The sequence below is a fragment of the Sus scrofa genome, chromosome 11, assembly GCF_000003025.6.
Source record: "Sus scrofa isolate TJ Tabasco breed Duroc chromosome 11, Sscrofa11.1, whole genome shotgun sequence".
NCBI classification, from domain to species: domain Eukaryota; kingdom Metazoa; phylum Chordata; class Mammalia; order Artiodactyla; family Suidae; genus Sus; species Sus scrofa.
The window spans coordinates 78,377,648-78,403,635 of record NC_010453.5 but is presented as its reverse complement, the minus strand read 5'-3'; the positions used below and the strand labels follow the sequence as shown (position 1 = coordinate 78,403,635).

At 58.6% G+C, this 25,988-nt stretch overlaps 1 protein-coding gene across 10 annotated transcripts in view; it reads right to left on the bottom strand.

Annotated features, from left to right (window-relative positions):
- The window catches only part of ATP11A (ATPase phospholipid transporting 11A), a 109,375-nt gene continuing 84,914 nt past the window's right edge, over positions 1,528 to 25,988 (bottom strand). For 7 of the 10 annotated variants that reach the window (XM_021065944.1, XM_021065938.1, XM_021065946.1 and 4 more), the window contains 13 exons: positions 25,655 to 25,836; positions 24,573 to 24,824; positions 23,341 to 23,515; positions 21,178 to 21,280; positions 20,763 to 20,908; positions 20,176 to 20,235; positions 19,668 to 19,795; positions 17,648 to 17,783; positions 17,189 to 17,212; positions 12,431 to 12,496; positions 11,468 to 11,571; positions 9,117 to 9,282; positions 1,528 to 5,668 (listed from right to left, as the gene is read on the bottom strand). In XM_021065944.1, coding sequence (XP_020921603.1) covers positions 5,573 to 5,668; positions 9,117 to 9,282; positions 11,468 to 11,571; positions 12,431 to 12,496; positions 17,189 to 17,212; positions 17,648 to 17,783; positions 19,668 to 19,795; positions 20,176 to 20,235; positions 20,763 to 20,908; positions 21,178 to 21,280; positions 23,341 to 23,515; positions 24,573 to 24,824; positions 25,655 to 25,836 — 1,638 coding nt within the window. In that variant the 3' untranslated portion in view covers positions 1,528 to 5,572. Of the gene's footprint in view, positions 5,669 to 7,708; positions 7,796 to 9,116; positions 9,283 to 11,467; positions 11,572 to 12,430; positions 12,497 to 17,188; positions 17,213 to 17,647; positions 17,784 to 19,667; positions 19,796 to 20,175; positions 20,236 to 20,762; positions 20,909 to 21,177; positions 21,281 to 23,340; positions 23,516 to 24,572; positions 24,825 to 25,654; positions 25,837 to 25,988 lie in introns of all 10 variants that reach the window. The other 3 variants (XR_002336784.1, XM_021065941.1, XM_021065939.1) reach the window with 3 other exon arrangements.

Sequence of the window (25,988 nt, the reverse complement as noted above, 5' to 3'; positions counted from 1 at the left end):
AAGAGATGCGACCTGAACTCTGGGCCGTGGGGTCCTGAGCGTGAACTGCTCTGGGGCCCGGCAGCAAGGGCCGACTGGAGGTGCCCTTCGGCGGGAGGCCCGCGCACCGGCTGTGCGCTGGAACCTTCAGTAAGAAAGACGTCCTCCCCCCGCGGAAGATGACGGGCCTCTGGGTTCTGCGGCCCGTCGGGCCCGGTGAGGACCAACGACTCTATCTCGACCCAAGTTAGAAATGTGCCGATTAAACGCGCCTGCTCTACTCCAACACCGTCCGCAGGACAGAAACGTGCAAAGCTCAACATTTTCCCCGGGGACGGTAACGTGACGACGCGGTTTCAGGGGCAGCCCCTTGAAGACCGAGAAAGAGATTAGAAATTATGTTTCCAAGATCTCTCCATGAAAGAGGAAGCTCGATAATGGAGGTGGTGCTCAAGTGGGGGCCCAGGGGGCAGAGGGCTTGCGTCCCGCAAACCCAGATGCCCCCCCACCCCCGCTCCCAGCGAGAGGGAGGTCACACGTTCGGGTCTCTTGAGGCAGGTGTGGACACTGCACCCACAGCAAAGAGCAGCCCCGGGACCCCACTGGCCTGCGGTCCCTGCGGTTCGCCGTGGCTGCTGGTGTGTGGTCTATGCCGGCAGAGGCTGCCCAGCCGGGCCGTGTGAGGGACTGGGGGGGAAGGAGGCCCCCAGTGTAGGACCGCACCCACTGAAGCCAGAGCCCTGAGCCAGCGAGTGAGGTCAGCCGTGGAGGGGCGGCCGGGCCCTGGCCCAGTCGCAATCCCAGAAATGAGACATTTGTGGCAGGTTTGTTGTTGTTTTGTTTTTGTTTTTTGGGGGGTGCACTCATGACATGCAGAAGTTCCCGGGTCAGGGATCAAACCTGAGCCACAGCAGCAACCCAAACCGCTGCAGGGACAGTGCAGGATCCTTGACCCATGGTGCCCCAGGGAACTCGCGTGGTGCTTTTTGAGGTTAGATCTTGAGAGACAGGAAGCTGGAGGGGGCGGCCGAGGGCAGCAGGGCTGGGGAGGCAGGGCCGCTGGACCCTCAGAACCAGGGGGCACCCAGAACTGGCTTGGCTACGGAGCTGCCCAGGGGCCTGGGGTTTGAACCAGGGCAGAGTCTGGACGGAAAGCGGACGAATCCAGATGGACGGCTGAGGAGCCACTGGAGGTGGGGGGTGGACAGGCGGACACAAGGTCATCTAACGCCGAGTCCCCGTTCTGCGCACCGCGCCCCAGGGAAGCGGGCCGGGTCCTCCGGCCCAGACAGCGCGGCTGCTCCTGCGGGGCCTCCTGCCTTCGTCCTGCTCTTTTCCCTGCAGCTTCGCTCAGTGGACCTGAGACACAACTGCTATGATTCCCCCCTCATTTATAAAGAAACTAAACCTGCCATTTTTCCCTTCTTCATCGCAGATTCAGACCCTCTGCTCACATAATCTCCAGAGAAGTCCAAGTATGATTAATATTATGAAGACATATTTTAAGTACAGAAATAAAAGTTAAAAACGGTAGCATCCAAAATAAATTTTACAGAAATGTAAGACGTGGTTTAATCCCAATTTAATGTTTCAGAGCAGGTTAATGATTTATTTGCAATTAAACATTATGGTTTGGAGGCTGATTTATAGTCTTGAACGCACCTACTATATTCAATAATTTAAAAATAAAGTCCAGTATTTATGACGACAACAACTACAGGTTCCATCTGTGTTAAGCCCATGTCTGAGGAGGCTCTGCTATTACATCACTACACGATGAGTGGACATGTTAAACAGCAATGCAGACATACATTCTAATTTTAAGTCGGAGACAACATATGCATATTAAAATTCTGTATATTTCGATAAGGTAAAAAATAAAGCTCTATAAACTGATCTTTAGATTTTTTTCTGCAAAAGTAGAATCAGACTTGAACGCTCTGGCACATCTTCCTTAAAGCTTGTTTACACACAGTATCAGAATGAGTCTTAGCCCCATTCACCTACCCGCTAACTTTAACAAAAAAAAAAAATGAATACATCTGTCAGCTGACATTTTTCCTGTTTTCCAAGTTTCAGATGGGAAACTTCCAAAAGAAAGTGCATAGCAAGCTGTTACACCGAGCTGTCAAATAAATACCATTCATTTAAAGATAAGTGGGAGTGGGTGTATTAAGTTATTGATAGTCAGTGCAAAACAGATGAGCGTAGTGGTTTTAAAGGAAAAGGCCGAGACTTCCCTCAGGTGGCCCTGAACGTGCGATGCCCATCAATTCAAGAAGAGTTACATGGCGTGTGCCAGGCATTTCTCCAGGTCAAGCTGCACAATCTCGCCAGGCTAAACTACGCTTGTAGAAACCTGCTGCTGCAGAGGCTGGCACTTCTGGCCACCCGCAGTCTCGGGGGCCCCAGGGGTCCTTTGGTCTGCGTTCACCCCATCCAGTCAGGCGCACAGGAGTGGGCTGACCTGGGCTCTAACAGGAGTTGCCAAGAGAGGGTCTCATCTCCCAGCTCTGGATGCTGGACAGGTGGTCCAGGAGCTGCTGGCGGCCACCCATCCTAAAGGCGGGGCCCGCACTTCCTGAAAGGGAGGAGCTTCACCCCTGGAGGCAGGGTCCCCTCAGGCAGCGGATATGCGTGCGGTGCATGGGGGGAAAGCAGGATGGAAGGCTCCCACTCGGCTTGCTGTGTGGGGGGTGGCGAGCGGGTCAGGAACCCAGATGTCCGGGCCGCCGGGGGAAACGACGGCTTCCTAATTTATATCAACGTGCAGCTGCGAGTAAGATTTTCAAAACTAAGCAAAATGCTTCAATTACTTGCTTTGCGGTTCGTTTAAGGCAAGTACACACCACCCACCGTCAGGCGGGACTCTCTTAGCTCTGGGCTGAAATGTCACTTCCGAGGCTCCGCTCTCCCTCCCTCACCTAACTTCCGTCTCATGGCCGGAAAGTAAGTAGGTTAATACTTTCACAGGCAATTTGAAAAAGACATTCTGGAGGTGAGATGGCCGGAGACTTTTGCAAGGAGACTGGACGTACCCGAGGGAACTGGTAACCATCTCCAGCCAGGCAGGAAGAGGACGCCAACCACCGAGAAGCTTCTTTCTATTTTAAGGCTGAAGGAGAGAAATTAAGAACCAAAGAGCAGATGAAACTGGAAAGAACCGTGAGCAAAAAGCCAAGTGTCAGAATCTGAATAAGCCTTCTAACCACTCGCTGCAGCAGGAAACACCGCAAAGGGAACGGGTGTAGAGAATGAAATCAAATCTGAAAATTCACATTCATCAGTTACGGACGCATTCAGCCAAAAGTCTCCCCAGAATTTAAATGTAAAGTGGCCGAAATTTCATCAACTTAAAAAATAAAAGCTTTAAAAACATACCTCAAAAATTAGATATGGTATGTTACCAAATAAAGGAATAAAAGAGATATAAACAGCTATGAAAATACTTCAGTGCAAAGGCAATTTTAAGATTTCTAAAAAAATACATTACAAAGAATTTGTTAACGAAACATACAGAGACTCTGTCCCCCACAGGTGTGACATTTATGTACCATTATTAGATTCTTAAAAACGGCTGTAAAAACGCACACACCAGTCTGCAGGGTCTGGGGTGGACCACACACAGGACATGGGGTGTGAGTGACAGGCAGGGTAGGGGTGGCACAGCCTGGAGGGCACGTGCCCCCGCCCCCGCTCGCTCTAAGCCCGGTGTCTGTCTGTCTGTCTTTGGTATGTTTCTCTTCGCCTTGCTTCAACTCCAGCCACCCGTGTTCACTGATAACTCATTCCCCACTTCAAATAAATACCTTAGAGGTGAAACATTATTCAAACTGTGAAATTTGAACGGCCCCAAACCGCCTCACATCAAGCATCTCGGAAGCGGTGTTCCCTCCGCAACGTCCCAGTCTGAGCCCGGGGAGGCCACGTTTGGCTTCTGGGTGACACGTTCCTACGAAGGCAGCGGTTTTACCGTCTCAAGTTTGAATCTCAAGCGGAAATGGCTCCTCTTTGGACCATTAAGGCTACGTCCAGAAAGAGCGCTGACACTGGCGCAGGAAGTGACAAGGACTTGAGAGCTCGGGGCCTTCCCCCCCTCGCCAAAGGGAACACAGCAGCACCCAGGGCAGAGCGGGGGCGGCGGCCGGCCCAGCCGGCTTGGTTAGAGCGCGGGCGGTGTCTAGGGCTGGCCTGTGGCCTGACACAGACCTGGGAGGACGACAGCCCTGCCCAGGGGGATGCTGGAAGGGGGTCTGACCACCACAGCCAGATGCCAGCCCTGGGCCCCCTGGATCCCCAGCCACGGCAAGCCGGAAGGCTCCCGGGGGCTGCGCCGAGGGAGCCCGGACCCTGTGCCGGCTCAGCGCCAGGCTCCCCTCTGCTCAGGGGCAGCTGGGGGACTGGGAGGAGGCGCCCTCTCCCTGGGGGAGCACACGCTGCCCAGGCACACCCCTCAGTCAGCTTCCTGATGGCAGGTTCGGACCCGATGCAGCCCGAGGGTGGTGCAGGCTGGTCCCCAAAGCAGAGGTGCGGGAGCTCAGGAGCAGGGACCGGATGCTGTGCTTCACCGGAGCTCGGGCGTGGCGGCCTTGCCATCCTTCCAGGTAGCTGCAGAGTTGCACAGCCAAGAAAGCAGCCAGGCCGGCGCCTCGACGGGTCCCGCCGCTGGCCTCCCTCCGCCGGCCGCTCTAAAGGCTGGAACCTGGGATCTGTCCGGCCTCCCCTGGGGCCGCGGGGCAGGGTCTCAGCCGCGTGGGGCGGGAGGGGCCAGCGCTCCCGCCCTCCCAGGGCGCTGCCCGGGGCTGGGTCTACAGGGAGGCAAGGGGGTGACTCCCCAGACGCGGTCCTGACACCAAGCGCTCGGTCTGTCGGAATACAAAGCACAGTGTCAGTGCCAGGACCCCGGCGACGCCGTCTCATGGCACCTGACCCACCGCCTCACTGCCGGCCGGGCTCTCCCAGGACACAGCTGGACCCAGACGTGTGGACGGTGTCCTGGCTGAGATCGTGCCCCTTCCTCGGCCACCATCGGGGAGAAGCAGGAGGCCCCTCGCCCCCTCACCGCAGCCGGTGGAGGAGGGGAGTGTGGTCCCTTGAGTGGGAGGGCTGACCTCACCCGGACCATGTCCTGCCGGGCAGCCGTCTCCAGCCCGGCGTCCCCCACCGGCCGGGAGCCTCCCATCTCCCTCCCCAACTCTCAGGCTGATGGATGACCCCCCACCCGGGGCCACCCGCGCCATATCCTCTTTCCATTCAACCGGTGGCCTCTCCTGAGGGACCTTGGAGGTGAAGCCACTCCCACAACCGCGTACGAGGAGCTGTGTTCTGGAGACGCGACACCGGACACGTGTGGGCGGCGGCGGCGGCGGCGGCGGACACGGGCGTGTGTGTGTGTGCAGGGCATGCGGCCCAGGCAGCCTGGCCTCGGGCAGGCCACTTACCTGGCACGGACCACGCCATGTAAAAGCATTTCTCGGAGGGCATGAACCTATCAGAAATGGCACAGCACAGCCAAACTTTGGAGGAAAACGGATAATCGGCAAGCGCACTGCACACGGGGCTGCCCGGCCGGGCGCCGTTACCTATCCGCGGGCTACTCGCGCCTCGGCCGCGGCTCGGGGTCCTTCAGGAGGGGCCGGTCGGGGCTCGGCGCGGCGGCGTCGGCCGGGGCTCGGCGGCTCGGGCTCCTCTGCAAGGCGAGGACAGACACTGAGTCTGCGCTGCAGCCGCAGGGCCCCGGCTCCGCGGGGGGACCGAGGGGGACACGGCGCAGAGAGGAGGCCAGGGCCACCAAGGAGCTAAGGCCAACACCCAGGGCGGGGGGACCGGCGGGCCCCAAGCCCGCTCCCCTGGACGGCTGCGCTCCCCGGGGGCGGGGCTCTGCGCCCACCCAGCCCCTGTCCCCTCGCCCTGTGGCCCTCAGCCCTCGGCCGTCCGCAGCCGCATAGAGGAGGCCCGGCCTGAGACTAGACTCCCGGCTGCAGGCCAGCGGGTCTGGACGTCTCAGCACCCCGGCTTTCTAGTCCAGCCCTGCGAGTCCTCCGTAGCAAGGAGGGGGCTGTGGGAGCGGAAGGAAAGAACGCAAGGCCGCGGAAGGACACGCCGGGCGGAAGCGCACAGGCGAGGCTGCCCGGGTGAATGGAGACAGAGCCACCGCGGCTGCATGTATGCACGTGACATACATGAGCCCGCACACATGCATATGCACACGCATGAACCCTGGTGCCCGCCATGCTTGTCGCTTCCATAGGGCAGAGGAGAAGACAAAGCCTCCATCCCAAGCGCAGCCTGTTCCCGAAAGCATGAGTCAAATGTTTATCCCCCCCAAGGCGTTGCAGAAGTCAGGTGACTTCACAGCACCAAAGCGCTGAGCCCCTGTGTCCTGGGAGCCTGCTGGCTGCGGGGTGGGCGTGGGGACACATACCCCAGAGCTCAGGGACACCCTTCCCCAAGCAGCTGGGGTCTGGCTTCTGCGAAGGCACAGGAGCAAAAGAACTCCTGGAAAACTATCCATAGGTAGATTATTTACTTTTAGCCCAGAGTTGGCGTGATGGAACCAGTGTCACAAGCATCTCCTGTGACTTATTAAAGTGATCCTGACATCTCAGCATAAATGTTTTCAAGCACGTAAACAGCGAGATGAAATTATCTAACTTCCTCTAACGAATCTTGATGGTACCAGGTTAGAAAAATATTGTCAGGAATTACTTGAACTTAAAATACGTACCATCCCGTTAGTTAAAAAATAGTGCTAAGGAGTTCCTGTCGTGGCACAGTGGTTACCGAATCCGACTCGGAACCATGAGGTTGCGGGTTCGATCCCTGCCCTTGCTCAGTGGGTTAACGATCCGGCGTTGCCGTGAGCTATGGTGGAGGTCGCAGCCGCGGCTCGGATCCCGCGTTGCTGTGACTCTGGCAAAGGCTGGCAGCTACAGCTCCAATTGGACCCCTAGCCTGGGAACCTCCACGTGCTGCAGGAGCAGCCCAAGAAATGGCAAAAAGAAAAAAAAAAAAAAAAGAAAAAGAAAAAAAAGTGCTAAAGTGTCTAGAAAATGAACCGTTGTTGAAAGAAGAAAAAACCTTTTTTAGGCCTTTTCCCATCACGCAGGCTGCACTGGCAAAGCCGTGCACCAAACGCTGGCGTCCAGAGTCTGCCTGCTGGGGGAGGGGCCACAGAAACAGGGGTTCGGGTGCACAAACCATGGAGAACAGAGAGCGTTGTTGCTGAAGCCTGGCCTCTGGCGGAAAAGCCTTTGATCGCCGGCGGCGCGACCAGCAACCGTGTGAATGCCTCTGTGTTGCTGAGAAAGAGGCCCTACGGCCAGTTAAGGCACAGCCAGAGCCTCTTCTAAACACAATCGGGTTTTGAAAAAGCGAAGAGGGCAGCTGGTAAGGAGGTGACCCAGGACGTCCGCAGCGCAGGTGGCCGCCCTAAGTCCGGCCGCTCCTGCGGAGCCCTGTCCCCCAGGCGGGGAGAGGCGGGCGCTCCCCCCGGGGCCGGTGCAGGGACCGGCCCGGAGCGGGCGGCCGGGCAGGGGGCTCTGCCGCCTCCAGTGGACACAGGGCGACGCGGGTCAGCGGCGAGGACGAGACCGCCCAGCGCCTGCCCACGTCTCCGGCCCCAGTGGCCCCGGCGCCTGGGAGGGCGACGCTCAGGCTCCCGGGTTAGTGAGCCCTGGGCGGGCCTGCGACCGAGTCCCAAACATGCAAAAAGACAGAAAGGCGTCACCTGGTTCCGTTAGAAAGTCAGACTGCTGGAAGTCTGAGAAAGCATAAAGACGGTGGGCTGCTCGACAGAAAGGCACTGGCTCCTAGTCTGCCGGTCCCAGAGGTCAGAGGTCAGAGGTCAGGAGGTCATGCACATCGTTAAACAAGGTGGTTATTTGGGCAAAGAGGCCGGAAGACGAAAGGAACCAGGAAGGGAAGAGACAAGAAAAGGCGGTGAGTCCAGCGAGACGGCAGCAACGTCGGGACGTCCCCACGGCCACTGGGGAGCAGGCCCCGCCGTCCCGCGCAGCCCGGCCCAGTCTGGCCCGGGAAGCTCCCCTCGCCCCCCCGCCAGGGGCCCCTGCCCTGAATCGGGCCTGGAACTTGGAATGAGGCGCAGGGAGGCGGTCAGACGTGGCGGCCCCAAGCCCGCCCCGGGGCCGTCTGCACTGCCCTAGGTCACGGCGGAGCCCCTGGGCCTGCGGCTCCACCACGGCACGGCCGTGATCAGCGCCTGGGTCTGGGGGGCGGGGGTGGCGCCCGGCTCCAGCCTGCTTTCCACCCCAGAGTTGGCCAGCAGCACGGGGGTGCTGTGACCACAGGGCCCTCTGAGCTTCCCTGAGTGACCCGCCCTCCCCCCCCCCCCCGCCCGCCCCTGGCCCCCAGGTGGACACGCGGCCCGGCCCTGCTGTGGCCTCTGCCCTCCCACCCGCGTCCTTCCTCTCCTTCCTGGGGGCTGTACCCCTGGGAGCTGCAGGGGTAAGGGGATGGGGGGAGGGGAGGGGACGGAGGACACAGGGGTGAGGGGACAAGGGGGTGATGCGGGCACAGAAGTGAGGAGGTAGGGAGGTCACAGGAGGGGATGGGGCACGGGGGTGAGGGGGCAGGGACATCCCCTCCCCAGGCACTCCAGGGAGGCCCAGCGTGCTCTGGGGAAGCTCTGGGTGACATCCGTCGGATGCCAGTCTGGGCATCCTGTGTGACTCACATCTTTCCCGAATCCAGAATCCAGCCTGCTGGCCTCGGCTGGGAGTGTGGGAGAGGAGCAGCCCTGCCTGCTCACAGCCAGGGTCTCCCAAAGTAAATGCTACCATTTGAGCCAAATTCACCATCCCCCCCAAATAATGCAGTTTTACCTCAAAGTGATGATTAATTTAAACCTTGTCTGGATTTACCCCAAATCATCTGTCTCCTGCACTGGCTCTGTCTCTCTGTCTTTTCCTGATTCCAGCTGACTAGCTGTTCAGGTCTAAGCCCAGGGCATCTCGCATGCTACGGAGGTTCAGCTGTGCAGCCACGTGTCACCACGGACTTCCCTCGTGACCCCTGGACCGGTCACATCTCCAACCCCGGTCCTTCCCGCTCTCCCTCACGAGGACCCCTCCCTGCCGGGAGCCTGGGGCGGCGGGCGGCGCACCCGGGCCGGGTACCTGTGCTCTCTCGGTGGCGCTGGGCCACAGCTGCCGGCACAGCACTTTCTTGAGGACATCAGGCAGGAGGCTGACGGTGACGAGCAGGACGATGGCCAGCCAGGCGGGGCCACTGGACAGCATTTGTATGAATACATAGTACATCCGCTGATAACTGAGGAACGGCCTGCAGCGTCGAGGGAAAGAAGGAAAACTCAGTGGCAGGTGAGGAGCCAGCACCCGCTGTCCGGGCGGCTCTCACTCTCACTTTGGTCGCCGTCGGTCGCCAGGCAGCTCACTTAGCGTGCGGCTCAAAACTCATCACGTAAACCAAGGGGCGGGACTCGCCCTGTACCCTGTGCGTTGTGAGGGGAAAATGAGGAGGAATTCCACGAGGTCGTCCTAAAGGGGGAGCAAGTCCCTGCAGCTCGGCTTCAGAAAAAGCAGAAAAGATTCTAAGAGACGAAGAAAGTCCATCTGTGACTTCTTTGGGTCTTGGACTTGCGTGTGACCAACAGCTCTTGGCATGGAGAAGACACCGACGGCTTCTATCAGCAGACCGGTTAAACACTTAAAAACTTACGCCATACAACTTTTTCTTCTTGTCATGGCTGCACCTACGGCATATGGAAGTTCCCAGGCTAGGGGCTGAATCAGAGCTGCAACTGCTGGCCTGCACCACAGCCACAGCAACACTGGACCCGTAACCCACTGAGCGAGGCCAGGGATCGAACCCGCCTCCTCGTGGATACTATATCGGGTTCTTAACCCGCTGAGTCACAATGGGACCTCCCATTTTTGAAGAACTTTCTGCAAAAATACAGAGAATGAGGCGCCTTGCCCCCAGGTGAATCTTGAAGGCGCTGAGCTTCAGGGCTCCCAAGCCCACTCAGGGGAGCCTTGCCCCTAAGCAGCCAGCTTTGGGACGCCGGCTGGCTGGTTGGCTGGCTCGCAGGAACGGCAGGGTCTCTAGCCTGGAGCAGGATTGCTGGAAACCCGCCGAAAGCTGGTCTGGTTTTCCCGGATGTCCGGGTCTCAAAGAACACGCAATGCAAGGATTTGGCCACTGGGGGTCAGCAGCGGAGCGGGCCGCTGGGTGGATGTGGGGGCAGGAAGGACAGAGGGCCTCCCCCTTTTCAGGGGCCTGCTCAGTTCTGGCGGCGAGGGGGTGAGGACCCTGCTTCTGGCCTCACGTCCAGCCAGGCCTGGGGCTTGGCCAGCAGCTCCCTCCCAGGCTGTAGCCCAGGCCTCACCTGCCTCTTCCTGGTCCCAGCCCTGCTGGGAGAGGCTCGGTCTCGCCAGGGAAGTGGAAGCGTAAACGAGAGAATTAGAGAAAAGGCTGGCGTGTGTTGTGGTTAGAGCAGGACAGATGCTCGGGGCGCCTCGCCCGCCTGCGAGGGAAGAATTGAAGAGGATGGAGGGCCACTGGGTTTTGAAGGATGAATAAGAGCTCACCAGACAGCTAGTTAGAAAGGATGCTCTGGGCAGAAGGAACAGCACCGGCAAAGGCAGGCCTGTGCCAGAAGCCAAATGCAGCCCCATCGTGCCCTTGTCAGGACCGACCGCCTTATCGCCATTCTGCTTCCGCTTCTCTCAGGCTCATTTTCAATGAGGCGGCCACAGCGATCTTCCCAAGAGAGCAGGTGGAATCTGCTGCTCCCCCTCTTAGGCTCCTCGGGAGCGTCAGACCGGGGCCGAGGTCCACGCGGCCTACACCCAGGCCAGTCTCTGGCCACAGGGGCCTGCCTTCCTCCGGGGCGCTCTGCCTCCGCGGCGCTTCTGCCCGTGGGGCTGCCCTCCTGAGGAGGCTCCGTCTGCGGTCAGAGGGCCCCGCCCAAGGCCAAACGCCAGCACATCCACCACCACGACGACAACGGTGGGGCTTCTCCCAGGTCTCAGTTGAAATAACTTTTTTTGAGAAGCCTTTCCAACCTTCTGAAGTCAGTCCCTGGCTGTGGCGTCCTGTCCATTCCTCCTCTGTCACTTACTATGCAGCGTGTCTCCCTGACTGAGCACCTGGGGCAAAGGAGCAGGGACCGCAGCCACCTCGCCCCCCGCAGGCCCCAGGCCCTGGCTGCACGGAAAATCCATGTCAGCTCTGGATGAAAGACACTGCACGACTAGACCTGTAACAAGGGTTATCTGGGAGTCCCCGTCGTGGTGCAGTGGAAGCGAATCCGACAAGGAACCATGAGGTTGTGGGTTCGATCCCTGGCCTGGCTCAGTGGGTTAAGGATCTGGCGTTGCCGTGAGCTGTGGTGTAGGCTGGAAGCTGTAGCTCCAGTTTAACCCCTAGCCTGGGAACCTCCATATCCCTCGGGTGTGCCCCCCCAAAAAGGCAAAATAAGGGTTATCTATGAGCAAGGCCGTACCAGATAACGCCTCCCCAGAGGAGGGAGAACACGATGTAGAACAGCAGGGACCCCCAGATGACGAAGTGGTTTATCCACGTCCAGTAGTGCGTGTCTAGCGCCAGCTGAAGGAAAGAGAGACAAGCCCGTGAACCTGGTGCCCAGGCAGCTGGCATGACCGTGACAGCGGGAAGGCAGCCGGGAAGGGACGGAAGAGAAACAAACGGCACCGCGACTGCAGCCGCAACGCCTGCACGGCCCTGCTTGGGAAAGGCAGGCCTTGGACTCCCACGGAGCTAGAGGGCTGCCCGCAGTCTCGGGTCCTGGGGACCCGCTCCCACGGGGCGACCCGGGGCGGCAGCTCGAGGTGCGGGGTGTGTCATCAGCAAGGACGCTGCTTTTGGATTTTGTCTCAGTTTTTAAGGCTGAGGAGGATGGGATCCGGGACCTCCTTAACGACACTCCAGGAGGGTCTGACGACTGTAGAAAGAGCGTGATTTGGGGGCGCTCCCTGGTGGTCTAGTGGGAGGATTCAGGGCTTGCGCCGCTGGCGCCCGGGGTCAGTCCCTGGTCTGGAAACTGAGATCCCACATGAAGCTGTCGCATGCCACTGTCACACAGACGCAAAAAGGTACATTTTCCACATATGCCCATTTGTTTCAATTCATTTCGAGACAGCGCTGGGGGCGCGGCTGCTCTGCCACTTAAAAGACGTGTGACCGAGTCCTTCGCCACGGGCAGGACCTTCGCCCTCGGCGTGATTCTGACATTGGCACCCTGGGGTTGGGCTGGGTCGACGGGGAGGTGGGCGGAGGGGGGCCCCCGGCGGGCAGCCCTCTCGCCTGGCACCCTGGGGTCGGGCTGGGTCGACGGGAGTGGGCGGAGGGGGCCCCCGGCGGGCAGCCCTCTCGCCTGGTGGGGGGGGGGTCACGACTCCCGGGGGCCGGCCGAGCGAGGGGGACACCCGTCCGGGCCAGGAGTTACCTTCAGGGTGACGGTCAGCACCATGACCGTGAAGACCAGCGTCCCGAAGGTCCAGTTCCCGAACACCTGCCGAGAGGGGCCCAGTGAGCAGAGTCCCTCTCACCCACAGGGCCAGAGGTCGCCTCCCAGGGCTCTGCCCCCGGCGAGGCAAAGCCCAGAGGCCCGGGGCCCACGTGCTGAGACCCCGTGCCAGCCCCGGCGCGTGGCAGCCCCGCTGGGCACCCGGGGGGTGCTCGCAGGGCCCGCGGGAAGCACACGCCCAGGCCGCACCCACGTACAGACACACAGCAGACGCGACACGGGCAGCGAGAGAGTCTGTCCTGGGGCAAAGCCGCCTCTTGGCCCCAAGTTAATCTACAAGCATCGCTTCCCTTGAGACGTCCATGCCCCTATGAGCTGCCCCATTTCTGCTCTGTCTGACTCTGCGAGCTGCGCCTCTCAGAAAACACTCCGAGCTCTCCTTTAAGAGAAAATAAAGCTTGCAAGTACGTTCAATACCCTGTAATAAGCCTCCGTGGAAAGAGAACATGAGAAAGAACAGGGAAGCGTATAACTGAACCCCTCTGCTCTGTTCCAGAAACCACGCAACACGGTAAACCAACCGTTTCGATGAAAAGTAAATTTTAAAAAAGGAAAGGAGAGCTCTCTTTCACAGAGCCCTGAAAAGCCGGAATAAAAACCGCTTCCCTGGATGCTTGGTTTTCCACCAAAGAAACACCCACAGATGACTCACTCCAGGTGAGCGTGCAGGCTGTAGGGCTCGTGGGATATCGAGTGAGGCCAGAGCCTACTTGCAGGGTTCTAGAAGAAAACCCGAAGCGTTAGGTCCTCTGAAGGAATCAGACCCAAACACCGGCACTCTGTGCTCCTCCTGTCACCAGCCTCATCCAAACTGGGCTTCGCCCACTAGATCCACAGCTGCAGAGGCTCTCACCACAGGCGATTCTGTCCCCCAGGCGGGGGACATCTGCGATGGCCAGGGACATTCGTGAGGGGTGCTGTGGGCGTCCAGGGGTCGGCTAACAGTCGGGCAGCCCCACAACTGCATGGCAGTAGCACCCAGGTGGACTTCAGAGACAAGGCTTCTCTTCAACGCCAACGCTGGGCCAGGAGGAGCCAGCCTCCGGGATGGGCTGCAGCTTGGCGGTGGCCCATGACGATGTCTGGCCAGCATGGGAGGACACGGCGCCTATTTAATTTCCCCTGCAAGCTACTGTTTTCAGCTAAAAGCAAATGGGGGGCTGGCAGTAAGGCGGCAGCTGTGAGCCTCGTGGGCAGCAACAGCTGGGCAGCGAGAAGACCCCAGGCCTGCAGGTTTGCCTCCACGCCTGGCGGGAATCTTTGAAATCTTGAATGAGTGTCAGATGAGAGCAAACTGTGGGGGTGGAGCAGGGGTGGCAGGTGAAAGGGCACGATTCGGGACCGTCGGTCAAATGCTTCTCATCTCCTCTGGGGTGGGGTGGGGGGCGAGGGGGGACGGCTCCCCAGGTGCGGTTGAGCATCAGGATCCTCGCCCAGCCCAGTGAAACCCTGTGTCTGAGCTGGGCCCTCACCTGCAGCAAGGCACAACTACCTTGAATCGGGTCTGCAGCTCCGGGCTGGACCCCAGGTGATGCTGCCACAACTGCCCTGTTAGGTTCCAGCTCCCTGGGACCCACGACTTCGAAAGGCCTTTGGAAGCGCCTCCTGGTTTCCTTATTTAAGAAGCCCTCAGGCCAACTGCTGAAGTCACTTTATCACGGAAATTGTTTGCCCTTGTTCCTGGGGACTTTGCAGTTGTCTATGGAGACACCACCCCCCTTCTCAAAGTGGGGTCTGAAAGGAGGAACCTTTCCCAAGTGACATGAGTTCCCCGCCCTCCAGGGAAGCCCTGCCTCTGATTTCCTAAAGTAACGCTGTCTCCATGGAGACCACCACATAGGTAACGCAGCGTCTCCATGGAGACCATCACGCAGGCAACGCAGCGTCTCCATAGAAAACATGAGGTAGGTAACGCAGTGTCTCCACGGAGACCGTCACGCAGGTAACGCAGTGTCTCTATGGAGCCCGTCAAGCAGGCAACGCAGCGTCTCCATGGAGACCGTCACGCAGGTAACGCAGTGTCTCCACGGAGACCGTCACGCAGGCAACGCAGCGTCTCCATGGAGACCGTCAAGTAGGTTAACGCAGCGTCTCCACGGAGACCATCACGCAGGCAACGCAGCGTCTCCATGGAGACCGTCAGGTAGGTAAGGCAGGGTCTCCGTGGAGAATGGCAGGGACTTGGGTTCTCATTCAGACCAGAAGGAAAATTCAAGGCGAATTCAGCCAAGAACTCGGTGACGGCTCTGCGCTTTTTTCCTCCACACCCGTACGAGGTTCCGTCTCGTCACCCTCTTCCTCTTTTCCTCTGAGGATGAGTATTTTGCAGGAAAACGTCCTGCTCATGAAAGCTCTTAAGAGCCAGACCAGTGCGATTCTGCAAAAAACTATTCCACGGCAAACACGTGTTCCCTCAAGGCCGCGGTCACGAGAAGCACCTCCTCCGGCCACTTCACAGGCAGATGGGGACTGTCTGCTGGGAGGCTGGCTGCTGTCCCGGCCACACTGGCCACTGCCCGCATTTCGGCTCCCGTGACGTTTACGGCCCCTATTACAAGACCCCAAACTTGCTCCTCCTGCTGTTCGATGAGAATAAAGTAACTGCTGTCTTACAGTCTCATCTGAGAAGTAAGACGGATCTTGACGTCTGTGCAGAAAGTGCATGTGATTTTTTTTTCCAAAAATTATCAATGATTTTGTCTTTCCCTCAATAGATTCTTCAACATTTCTACAGGAACAATTTAGGTCCTTAAAAGCACCACCTTCCGTGAGCCCAGACCAAGGGCGTCACCCGTCACCTGAGACGGCCCTGCGGCTTGAGTTTGCAGGTGGACCTCGTCACTGGAACCAGCCTACACTCAATCCCGTTTTCCACGCTGCAAGCGATCTAAGCCTCCAAACACACAGGACTCTAAGAATCAACCATCTAGACTGACGAGGCCCCATGCAGAGCCCAGAGGCACAGGGGTCTGGAGTTAGACCTGGGATGGGGTGCCTCCTGATCCCCTAGGGGCACAGGGCCGCCCGGGACCTATGCCCCACGCTGGGTACCTTCCTTGGCACAGCTGTCCCTGCACTGGTCCCGAACGTCGCCCTGGGTCTCAGGAGCTTGGCACGAGATGTGTGTTGGCTGTCCCCATGATGCCCCCACCAACTGGAGGCTTCTCTGCCTCGCCTCCCTTTCTTTCAGATTCTAACCCACGTGTTTGTCCACTAACAGCCAAGCAAAGACACAGAGGCAGGCGGGGGCATGTGACCATCTCGTGGAGAAGCTTCCACTGGATGTCAGATCCAGCGTGTGGCCTGGGCACCTCGGAAACGAGCAGGAGAGAAACAAGGAACTGGCAGAAACCTGGGCTCACGCAAAGGGCCCACACCTCTGACCGCAGCAGTGAGATGGGAGGCCTCACCCACAAGAGGCCTTACCAGGGTCTGCAGCCCGAGGCCTGTGCCCACGCCTGCATCCAGGGTGCCTGCCCTCCCAATGGCGCCCGCCCTGCACGGCGCTTGCGGAGCCGATGCTAGCGCCACTCAGACCTGAGACCCACCCCAGCTCTGAGCTCTGACGCCCTGACCCTGCACAGCGTTTTACCCACTCGAACCTCTGTTTCCTCGCCTTTAACGCCGTGAAAGCATCTGGCACAAGGGCAGCTGGCGGTGAGCGAGGGGGTGCTGCAGAGGGGGAGGTGCTGCGGAGGGGAACTTCAGGCCACGTCGGCCGAGCAGCCCTGAGGACGAGGCCCTGGGGACCGTCTGAGATCCTCAAGGCGCACATGAGGGGCCCCTGTGACCTGGCCTAAGGGGAGCTCTCACCAAAGACATGTGAGAACCATAAGGCAGCCCTATTCAACTGGAATACAGAGAATGAAGTGAAAGACAATAGGAAGCTCCAGGGAGCTCCCTGTGGCACAGCAGGCTAAGGATCCAGAGCTGTCCCTGCTGTGGCGCAGGTTTAGCCCATGGCATGGCCAAAGAAAAAGAGTAAGCTTTAGAAAACGTCAAGGTTTTAGAAAAGGGCAATATGATTTGGAAAAATCCTCAAGATCAAGTTAGAAAAAGTGAGCTTACATTATAACGAGTGATAACAGCACCTTTTCAATCACAAGAAAAAACAGATAAATCGATGGGTGAGCAGGGTGCCCGGGACCCCAAGCAAGTCTCCGAACCTCAGCCCAACCTGAGGAGGGAGACCCGGGCAGAGAGAGCTGTTCTGTCAAATGCCTGGTCCCCTGCGCCTTCTTCTACGACGACACTGAGACATCAGGCCGGGAACCGGACGCGTGGTGCCCCGGGGCTCCCGGGGTTCTGCAGGCAGCCTGGGGTCAGCTGCAGGCAAAGCAGCATCCCCGCCAGCCTCGCGTGCCTGTGTCTTTCAGATTTTTTAGGTCAAGGGAAGTCCAAACAGAGCCAGTCAACTTAGACACATCACCAACGCAGCTGGCGACCCCCACACAGAGACCCAGGGAGGAGCCCCCTCCCCCGCACAGGTGGCCCAAGTGGACAAACACGTTGGTCTCCAGGGCCACCTCCAGTCCCCAGACGTGGGGGCGGCAGCGTCTATAACAGCGTTTCTACTGACAAAGCACACAGAGGGGGCACGGGGGAAAATATTTTCAAGAAATATTTTATCTGTGATGCACTCCAGAAACACAGAAGACACACCCAGCGCTGTCTTACCATGTGTGTGTTGGTGGTGACGGTCTGAGTGGGGAGGGAGGCCACAGCAAAAAGAAAAAAGCAAGAGACAAATCAAACACCCCGGCAATGGCGCCAGCGACCGGAAGAGCCCGGTGTCTCTCCGACATCTACAAACCGACGCGTCACCAAGGAGACAGGCGCTGAAGGCGAGGCGGGGCACAGACCAAAGGGTCTGAAGAAGCGAATAATCCCCACGTGACCTCGGACACCCGAATGCTGACGCGTCGCTAACGGTGACACCCAAGTTACAAAACCAGTCTGGACTCGCCTGCGGAGGGGCCCCTAGAGCTGGCAGAGCCTGCCCTCCAGCGGGCGGACAGACCCCGGCCCCCGTCCCCAGGGGCTGCGCTGAGAGCGGGCCGGCCCGCGACGGGCGGGCTTCCAGCTCTCCCCCCGCTGCAGCCGCGCCCACGCCCGCTGGCCCGCTTCCCCACTGACCTGCCCGCTGCTGGACACGGTCGTGGTTTCAAACACGAAGTAAGCACCGAAGAAGAACACCAGGGCGTTGAACAGGCCGAGGAGCGTCCAGTAGACGAACACGCGCCAGCGCAGCAGGGCGTTCTTGGCGATGTCTCTGGGGGGAGAGGCGGCGACGTGGTCGCACCTGTTGCCCGCGCCCGCTCCACGCCCGGCGGCCCCCACTGGCTCTGCGGTGACCGACCTCGCCCTGGAGGGGCCCTAACCCACGGGGCGCCCCGAGGCGGCAGGGCCGCGTGGAGGAGTCGGGACGGGAGGCAGGGTCCTACTGACACCCGTTCAGCCAGCTTGGCAAAGGCGGTCCTGGAGAGGCCCCGCCGAGCACGCAGGATCCCTGGCTCCTTCGGGTCACCCCTGCCGCCCGTCTGCACCTGTCTCGGCCAGCCGGACCCCCGTCCCCAGCTGTCGTTTGGGCGGGCACACGCTCTGAACCCACAGAGCCTGGGGGTTGCCAGGCGGCTTCACCTCTGAACATGCCCCCAAGTCACTCCGCAGGCTCTGCGGTTGCCACACCATCTGTCACTCCCTCTGTAGCATGCCCGGTCCCGGGAAGGCCCTGGGATGTCTGACAGAACAAGCTGTCACAACCACAACAGAGTCCAGAGAAGGGAGAAGCACACTGTGACAGTGTGACAGCAACGTCCCCTCGATAAAACGGGAAGGACCATGGACACTTAGTGTGAGCTCCCTGGGAGCAAAAGCAAAATACTTGCCAGTCTTAGCACTGCACTATGCACAGATGTTCCCGAACAACTCTGGCTTGAATATTTCGTTCTCAAGGTGGACTGCCATTTCACCGGAGGCACCAAGATGCCAGAGTCACACTGCGCTCCTGAAAGCAAGGCCCTGGGGCGGAGGCCAGGCTGGTGCTCCTGGGGCTGCACACCTGAGATGACACTTCCCACACCTGTTCCTTCATGAGTGGCGACCCGCGGGGTTCCCTCTGGGTGCGCGTCTAAAACAGGGTGTTTCCTTTCACGTTCTTAGACTCATTCCTGTGCCGTTTTAACGCACACAAAGGCCAGGTCTGCTTTCTTGTCACCTGCAGTGATTATTCTGGACTCCGACATCTCAAGATCCCATTTAATGGCTAAAGACTGTGATGACACAGGACCCGCAGGTGAAAAGTCTGCACAGAATTAAACGTGCACACACACACGTGTGCACAAGTGTACACCTGAACAGGGCTGGTAAAGCTGGGGAAACAGATAAGACCAGTGGTGTGTTGTGTCTGTGCCCTGGTGGGACACTGACCTATGGCCCTCCGGGACAGTCTGCCAGGTGGTGACACTGAGGACACTGCATAAAGGCCCACAGAAGCTATTTCCTATAATCACATGTGCATCTACAGTTTTCTGAATAGAATCTGTATAATTAAAAAAGCCACAAACAGTGAGTTCCCTCGTGGTGCAGTGGGTTAAGGACCTGGTGTTGCCACAACTGTGGTGAGGGTTTGATTCCTGGCCTGGGCATTTCCACAAGTCGAGGGTGTGGCCAACTCCCCCTACCCCAGGAAAAAACCCCACAGACCACAGCAACACATGGAATCTGCCTGGGGTGAAGTTCTGCAAGAGCAGACAAACCTTCCTCTTGTTATTAAAAATACTTTCAGCAGAAAAAAGCAGAGCACCCTGAGATCAGATATGTTAAGTTTCTCACTGAAGAGAACATAATTGGATCTACAAGGACGATTTTGTCCAGAAATCCACTGGGGTCGGAAGAGGATAGGAACCCCCACCCCAAGTTCTTCCGCGACCCTCCAGAAACGCGGGCACACGCAAACTGGCTTCCCACGTACGTTCAAACGCAGCACCACCCTCTGCCTAAGTGGGGAGTGTCTGCACTCGCACGGCGCTGCTTCCCGCCGGGGGAAGCGTCCCCGGGGAAGCACGTGTCAGCCGCCACCGAGCGTCTGGTTTGCAGCACGGGGGTCGGTCCACCCGCTGAAGGGGCGGCGCGGGGCTGCCGGCGCCCGCGGTACCTGTAGAGGGTGGGGTCTCTCCTGAGCGCGTCCACGCCCACGTGCTGCTCCATCAGGCTGTAGAGCAGGATGGGCAGGGAGGTGAAGCTGATGTTGTACAGCGTCAGGTAGGCAGTGTCGTACAGGGTCTGCGGGACACAAGTCGCGGCAGAGCCGCCCGGGCCCTCGGTAAATACGCCTTGGGGATCACCTGTCCCAGTACATGTGCATTTTCACCTGCAGCGGCCCAGAGGCCCAGAGGCCTGCGCGTCCTCCAACGCACACAGAGCGCCTTCTTCCAGACACAGAGGGACCAGGACGTGATGACGTCAGGCGGTCCTGGCGTTAACGTCGCGGCCGCCCCCCCAACACCGCAAACCCGCACCCACAGGACCCGAGGGCAGGCCTGCAGCTCTGATCGCCACCCTCCAGCTTCACCCCCCCCGGCTCTGCCGTCCACCCCCCGCCGCAGCCACACACGGGGCGGGGAGGGGCGCAGGGGAGCTCCCACTGCAGCCTCCGCACTCACCTGCTGTGAAAACCCACAGAAGAACTGGTATAAAAACTGAGGGAAAATGAAGCAGACGTTCTGAAAGACAAGCCACACGCCCATCAGCTCGGGGGCGAACTGTGAGGCGTCCCTTTTCTATCATGTCCCAGGGCTCCTAAGCGGAGGGCCACGTCGCATGCTGGAGCTGGGCAAAGCGACCCCAGGCGTCCCTCGTTCTACAGCGAGACAGGCAAGGGCTCTAAAACTCCGCTCTCACTGCAGGGGTGCCATCCGGTCCCTTGAGATCAGACGGAGCAGAGGGAAACTTGGGGGGGGGCAAGGTGGGTGTCGGCGCAGACACGGAGCAGGCGCACCGAGTGGCACAGCGAAGAAGGATCTCAGGGAGTCGCGGAAGGAGCCCCGCCCCCACCACGGGACGGCTGAGGTCTCATGGGGTCTCGCATCTGAGAGGAGGGCAGGCAGCGCCTCCGTGGTTGGGAGGTGAACGCCCCCCGGGTGGTTTTGAGGACGATCCCCCCACGGCGCCGCGAGGTGCCCTGACGGACGCATCACTCCATCCCGCACAGGATGCGCCGGAGACGGGGAGGCGAGAAAAGCCTTCCTACCTTATAGAAGAAGTACTGCACAAGCTCAGATATTCTAATATAATAAAAATGCCCGTGGACAAGGAGCATCTTCTTTAAATGCTTAAACTTCGGTATCGCATAGTCGCTGTTCCTGGCGGCCTGGCGACCCTCCTTCCCAATGACACCTGCGAGACGGGAAAAGGTGCTGCGCCGCCCCTCCTCGACGCCACGCGGGAGGAACCCGCTTCTCAATGCCCCGCGCACGCGGGGGGACAGGAGAACAGGCAAAGGCGGGGCGGTGGCAACCGGACCAGAACATCTGGCCACCGACGCCCCTGGTCGCAGACGGTGTCCTGTGCGTCCACCTGCTGCCGCCACACCCAGGTTGTGTCCCTCTGTCTGTGCGACAAGGCGGTCGCAAGAGGCGTGGGAGGCAGACCGCATGCGGGCTCACCTATGCCCACGTGGGCCTCCAGGATCATGCTGACGTCATTTGCGCCGTCACCAATGGCTAAAGTAATCGGGTGCTCTTTGGAAAATTTGATTAATTTAACAATCTGGAAAAGAAAAGGTAGACGTTACCCTCCCTGTTTCGTTTTTGCGAAGGTCCCTCACTAGCTGTGCAGAAAGACAGAGATGTCAGGTCAGTCAAGGAAAAAGAAAAAATATTGGCTTCGAGCTAATTGGCTAGACTCTGCCTTTTCATCCACGCAGGCTGCAACCCTCCACAGCAAAAGTGAAACAAACCAAGGCAGCTGAGAAATGAGACAGTGGGAAGGCCTGGGGGCTGGCGGCAGGCAGGACAGGACGGAAAGAGAGGGGTGGCTTGACATAAATATTTAAATGGGGGGAGGGGGCAGATTTCAATACACGGGAAACCTAAGCACATCCTGTTATAAGATATCACCTCCCAAGCCATTTGATTTCTAAAATAAGCTTTTTTTTTTTTTTGTCTTTTTGCTATTTCTTGGGCCGCTCCCACGGCATATGGAGATTCCCAGGCTAGGGGTCGAATCGGAGCTGTAGCCACCGGCCTACACCAGAGCCACAGCAACGCAGGATCCGAGCTGTGTCTGCAACCTACACCACAGCTCATGGCAACGCCGGATCGTTAACCCACTGAGCAAGGGCAGGGACCGAACCTGCAACCTCATGGTTCCTAGTCGGATTCGTTAACCACTGCACCATGATGGGAACTCCTAAAATAAGCTGTTTTTTTAAATTTTCAAATGTCATGTGCAAAACCAAATGTGACAAATCAATGCAATGAATCATTTCTGAATTTTTAGTCTTTTTCTATACAGTCTTGCCTCTCACGTATGGGCCTGTGTGACATTTCAAGACGTAAGACCGAAAAGACGAGGGAAAAATGGGTGTTATGTCCTCTTGCTTCAAGACAGAGGCTGAGACAATAACTGGTATCCGTTTGCAAAAGTCAGTTAAGACCTAGAGGAAATTCCAGGTAGTATCTGACGACCAAACAGCGCCCCTAGTTCTGCTCTGGATGTCCCCGGACAAGGTTTAGGTGCAGTCACACACATTCTGATCCCAAATAGAACGTCTATGAATTCTGGGATCTGCTTCTCCTCACCGAGAATCAGCCTGGGTGGATGCTGGCGCTTGGCCACCTGCTGGGACCACACCCAGGCTGCATCCCTCCTTAGGACGCCACAACGGACCCTCTGCAGTGCTTCAGTGTTTTACCTTAACCCCTGGTCAGTGTGAGAAGCTGTGCATCTCCTCCCATGGACGATTCAGAAGCAATTGGTCTAACTGCTCCAAGTTCCCTGGCATCAAACACCACCCGTGTTCACATATATTTAAGAACACGTCAGGTGCTTTTCCACGAGACCCCAGAGCAGCAGGCAGAGTCTGGAGTCCTACAGAGTGGAAGCCACGTCTACATGCCATTTTCCCAGTGGTCTTTCAGACAGGCTCTCCCAGTGGGCTGTTCGTGGACACTGCGTGCCTAAAATCGGCACCCCCCCCCCATCTGCAGGCTTATTATGAAGGCAAATGTGTTCACACCTCTATCTGCAAAGGTACACAGCAGGTGCTCAGTAATGCCTGGGCCTCCCCTTCTGCCTGCAGCACGGATGCTCAGAGTGGCTCTATTTCACACAAGAAGTGGGGCAGGGATGGCTCTCCTGGCCTTTGTTCCGGAGGGGGTCACATCCTTTATTCAGTCCACGCTCACTAATCACAACACGGAAATCAGCCTCCTGTTTAAATTTTTTTTTTCCTTTTTGTCTTTTTAGGGCTGCCTATGGAGGTTCCCAGGCGAGGGGTCAAATCGGAGCTGTAGCTGCCGGCCTACATCATAGCCACAGCAACAGGGGATCAGAGCCGCATCTGTGACCTACACCACAGCTCACGGCAACGCCGGATCCTTAACCCACTGGGTGAGGCCAGGGATCGAACTCGAGTCCTCATGCATACTAGTCGGGTTCGCTGACCCATGAGCCATGACGGGAACTCCTCGTGTTTAAATTTCGATCATTTTTTGCTTCTATTCTAAAGAGGCGGTGCTTTGCTAGATTAAAAAGAAAATCGAGGCTGTGCGAGCTGAGCTGGTTCTCGACACCGAGCCCCCATCGGGGGAGCGGAGGGCGCGGACCTGGGCCTTCTGCAGGGGGGCCATGCGGCAGCAGAGCACGGCGCTGCAGTTCCGGCACACCTCCAGGAAGAGCTCCCGGTAGTTGCCGGAGCTCCCGTCCTCCCGGGGCTTCATCACCAGAGACAGCGCCGCTCCGTCAATGATCAGCCCGAAGTCCGGCGCGTCTGCTGAGAGCCTGTGGGGCAGACACAGCAGAGACATTACTCCAGACTCAACCACAGACCTGAGAAGAGCAGATGCTTTTTTGGTGTCTGCTGATGCTACAAACTCATGATCAAGGGTTTCAGGAACGGGTATTTCCTGGCTTGTCCACGCGGTCTCTGGGCGAACGCACGGGGCACCTCCGATGACATATTCTAAAGCTGCGCGAGACTTAATGAAGTGTTCTCGTTTCACTCATCGTGGAGGAGTTCAACGTTCGCATTTCTCTGAGGCAAAGCAAACAGCGGCCCCAGCTGTGGACTCCTGGGCAAGTTCCAGGACGGCGCGGCCACGGAAGGGGAGCATGTAGCCCGAGGTCCTGGCCGCCTGGGGGCCCGCCTGTAGGATTACAGCTGATGTCCCTTTGCTAGTCTGCCTGGAAGACCTGGCTTGGAAAGCACATGGTCATAATAGCTCCCTTTGCCAAGTTCCCAAATTACACGGCGCATCTCTTGTTCCCCCAAGGAATCCTGCGGGTCAGGTGAAGGGAGACCTCTCTACTGTTTATGAACGAGTAATTCTCAAGATGCACGTGACCAGAGAGCTGCTTTTGCTTTACCTAAGGGGTAGGAATCTAAAGTGATTTAAATGCACTCAGATCACGTGCCTAATATGAGCAAGGCCAGTGTCTATAAAATGCAAACAAGTTGGGGGATATTCTTGGACAAACCAAGTCTTGGGCATATATACACCGTTTAGTCTTAATCAACAGACAACTGAGCGTTATTAATCCGGCGGAAGCTCTGAGGAATCCGCATGCGCCTGGAAGGTCCTAGAAGCAGATGGGAGTCCGCCCAGACACGGCATTTAGTGAGGCAACGAGCCAGGCCTCTCTGCGTCCTTCACACACACACACACACACGCGTACACGCGCACGCACACGCACAGAGCTCTCATGCAGAAGGACACGTCATAGCTGCTAAAAAGAAATAGCTCTGGGCACGGTCCCAACCAGGTGACACATCAGAGGCCAGAGCCCAGAGGCCACCAGTCCCTCCGCAGATGTTTGGGGAGGCCGGGGCGGGGCCTACCCGGAGAAGCTGTCCGTGGTCAGGCTGGCGCTGCTGCGCAGAACGGTCTTGCTCAGCTCAAACAGCACGTCATGCAGGCTCTGCTCCTCGAGCCGCTTGGTCGTGAGCTCCAGCAGCCGCGTGGTCCTGCGGAAGAGCTTGCAGGCGTAGCAGGTGGCAGCCGCCGTCTCCATCTTGTCGCCCGTGAGCACCCACACCTTGATGCCCGCCTTCTGCAGCGCCTCGATGGTGTCGGCCGCCTTCTCCTGCAGCCTGGGGCGAGCGACAGGCGCACACGCGTCGGTGCGGGCGGAGTGGACCGAGGCAGGGCCCGCCAGACCTTGGGCGGGGCCAGAGCCTTCCAGGTCCGCCCCCCAGACTGAAGAGCAGCCAGGCCCTGGCCGGTGCCCTTCCGGTAAAGGACCGGAGGCTGTTTCACCGCTGCGTGGGAACTTCGTACACCAACCCCCCCTGCTGCCTGACACCAGAGACGCCACGCGGCCAAAATGCTAAGCAGCCAGGCAGCGCCTTGCGAACGGGCTGTTTGCTGAGCAGGTTTCTGTCCGTCCAGCCTCGCTGCTCAGAGGGGATCTGAGGACCCTCGGCGCCACCAACCCCAAAAGTCCCAACCAGGGCGAATGGATCTGGGAAAGACGCAACACTCATTGCTTGATTTCAATGAGAAATGGCAAATACCCCGAAATCCAAAACTTGAAATCATAACATCTAAAATGTTTCCCCTTATATCTGGAAAAGCTAGTGACAAATGCAGCAAAAGAATTAGTTACTGGTTCCACTCTAAAGAATAACTGAAAAAAACACCCTGCATCTCGACTATTCATAACACAGTGTGAAATGCGGGCGCCTTCGGGTTCCTTCTGGGAAACGGGACTTCTAGACATCCTGTGCCTGGAAAGTCGCCCAGCGCCTGGCCGGGCCCCTGGTGATGTTGCCCAAGAGGCTGCCAAGCAGCCCACCGGGCCCTGACGCGTCCACACGGCCACCTGGGGGTGGTGACGCCGTTTCCTCCTGAAGCCCCCTGCAGCCCCTGCTGTCACACGGCAGGGTCACGACTCCCGAGGACGAGGCCAGTGTATCCTTACCGGTCCTCCACGGCCGTGGCGCCGAGCAGGATCAGGTCTGTCTCTATCTGCTCATAGGCCTCCGCTAGCTTCTTCTCCCGGTCTTGAAGCGCCACCTTGGCATCCTGCAGCAGCCCGCAGATGCCCGCATAGGCCTGCGGCTCCAGCCTCTTGTAGGCGACACACAAGGTCCGGAGCCCCTCCTGCAGGACACAGAGCAGCACGTGACGTGGACGCCAGGGCCACTCTGCCGAGCGGCACCTCTCAAGGCCGCCCCCTCTCACGGGGGCTCACCAACCACACTGTGAACCAACCCGCCCCGAGGCGCGCCACTCACACGGAGCCGCATCCGCAT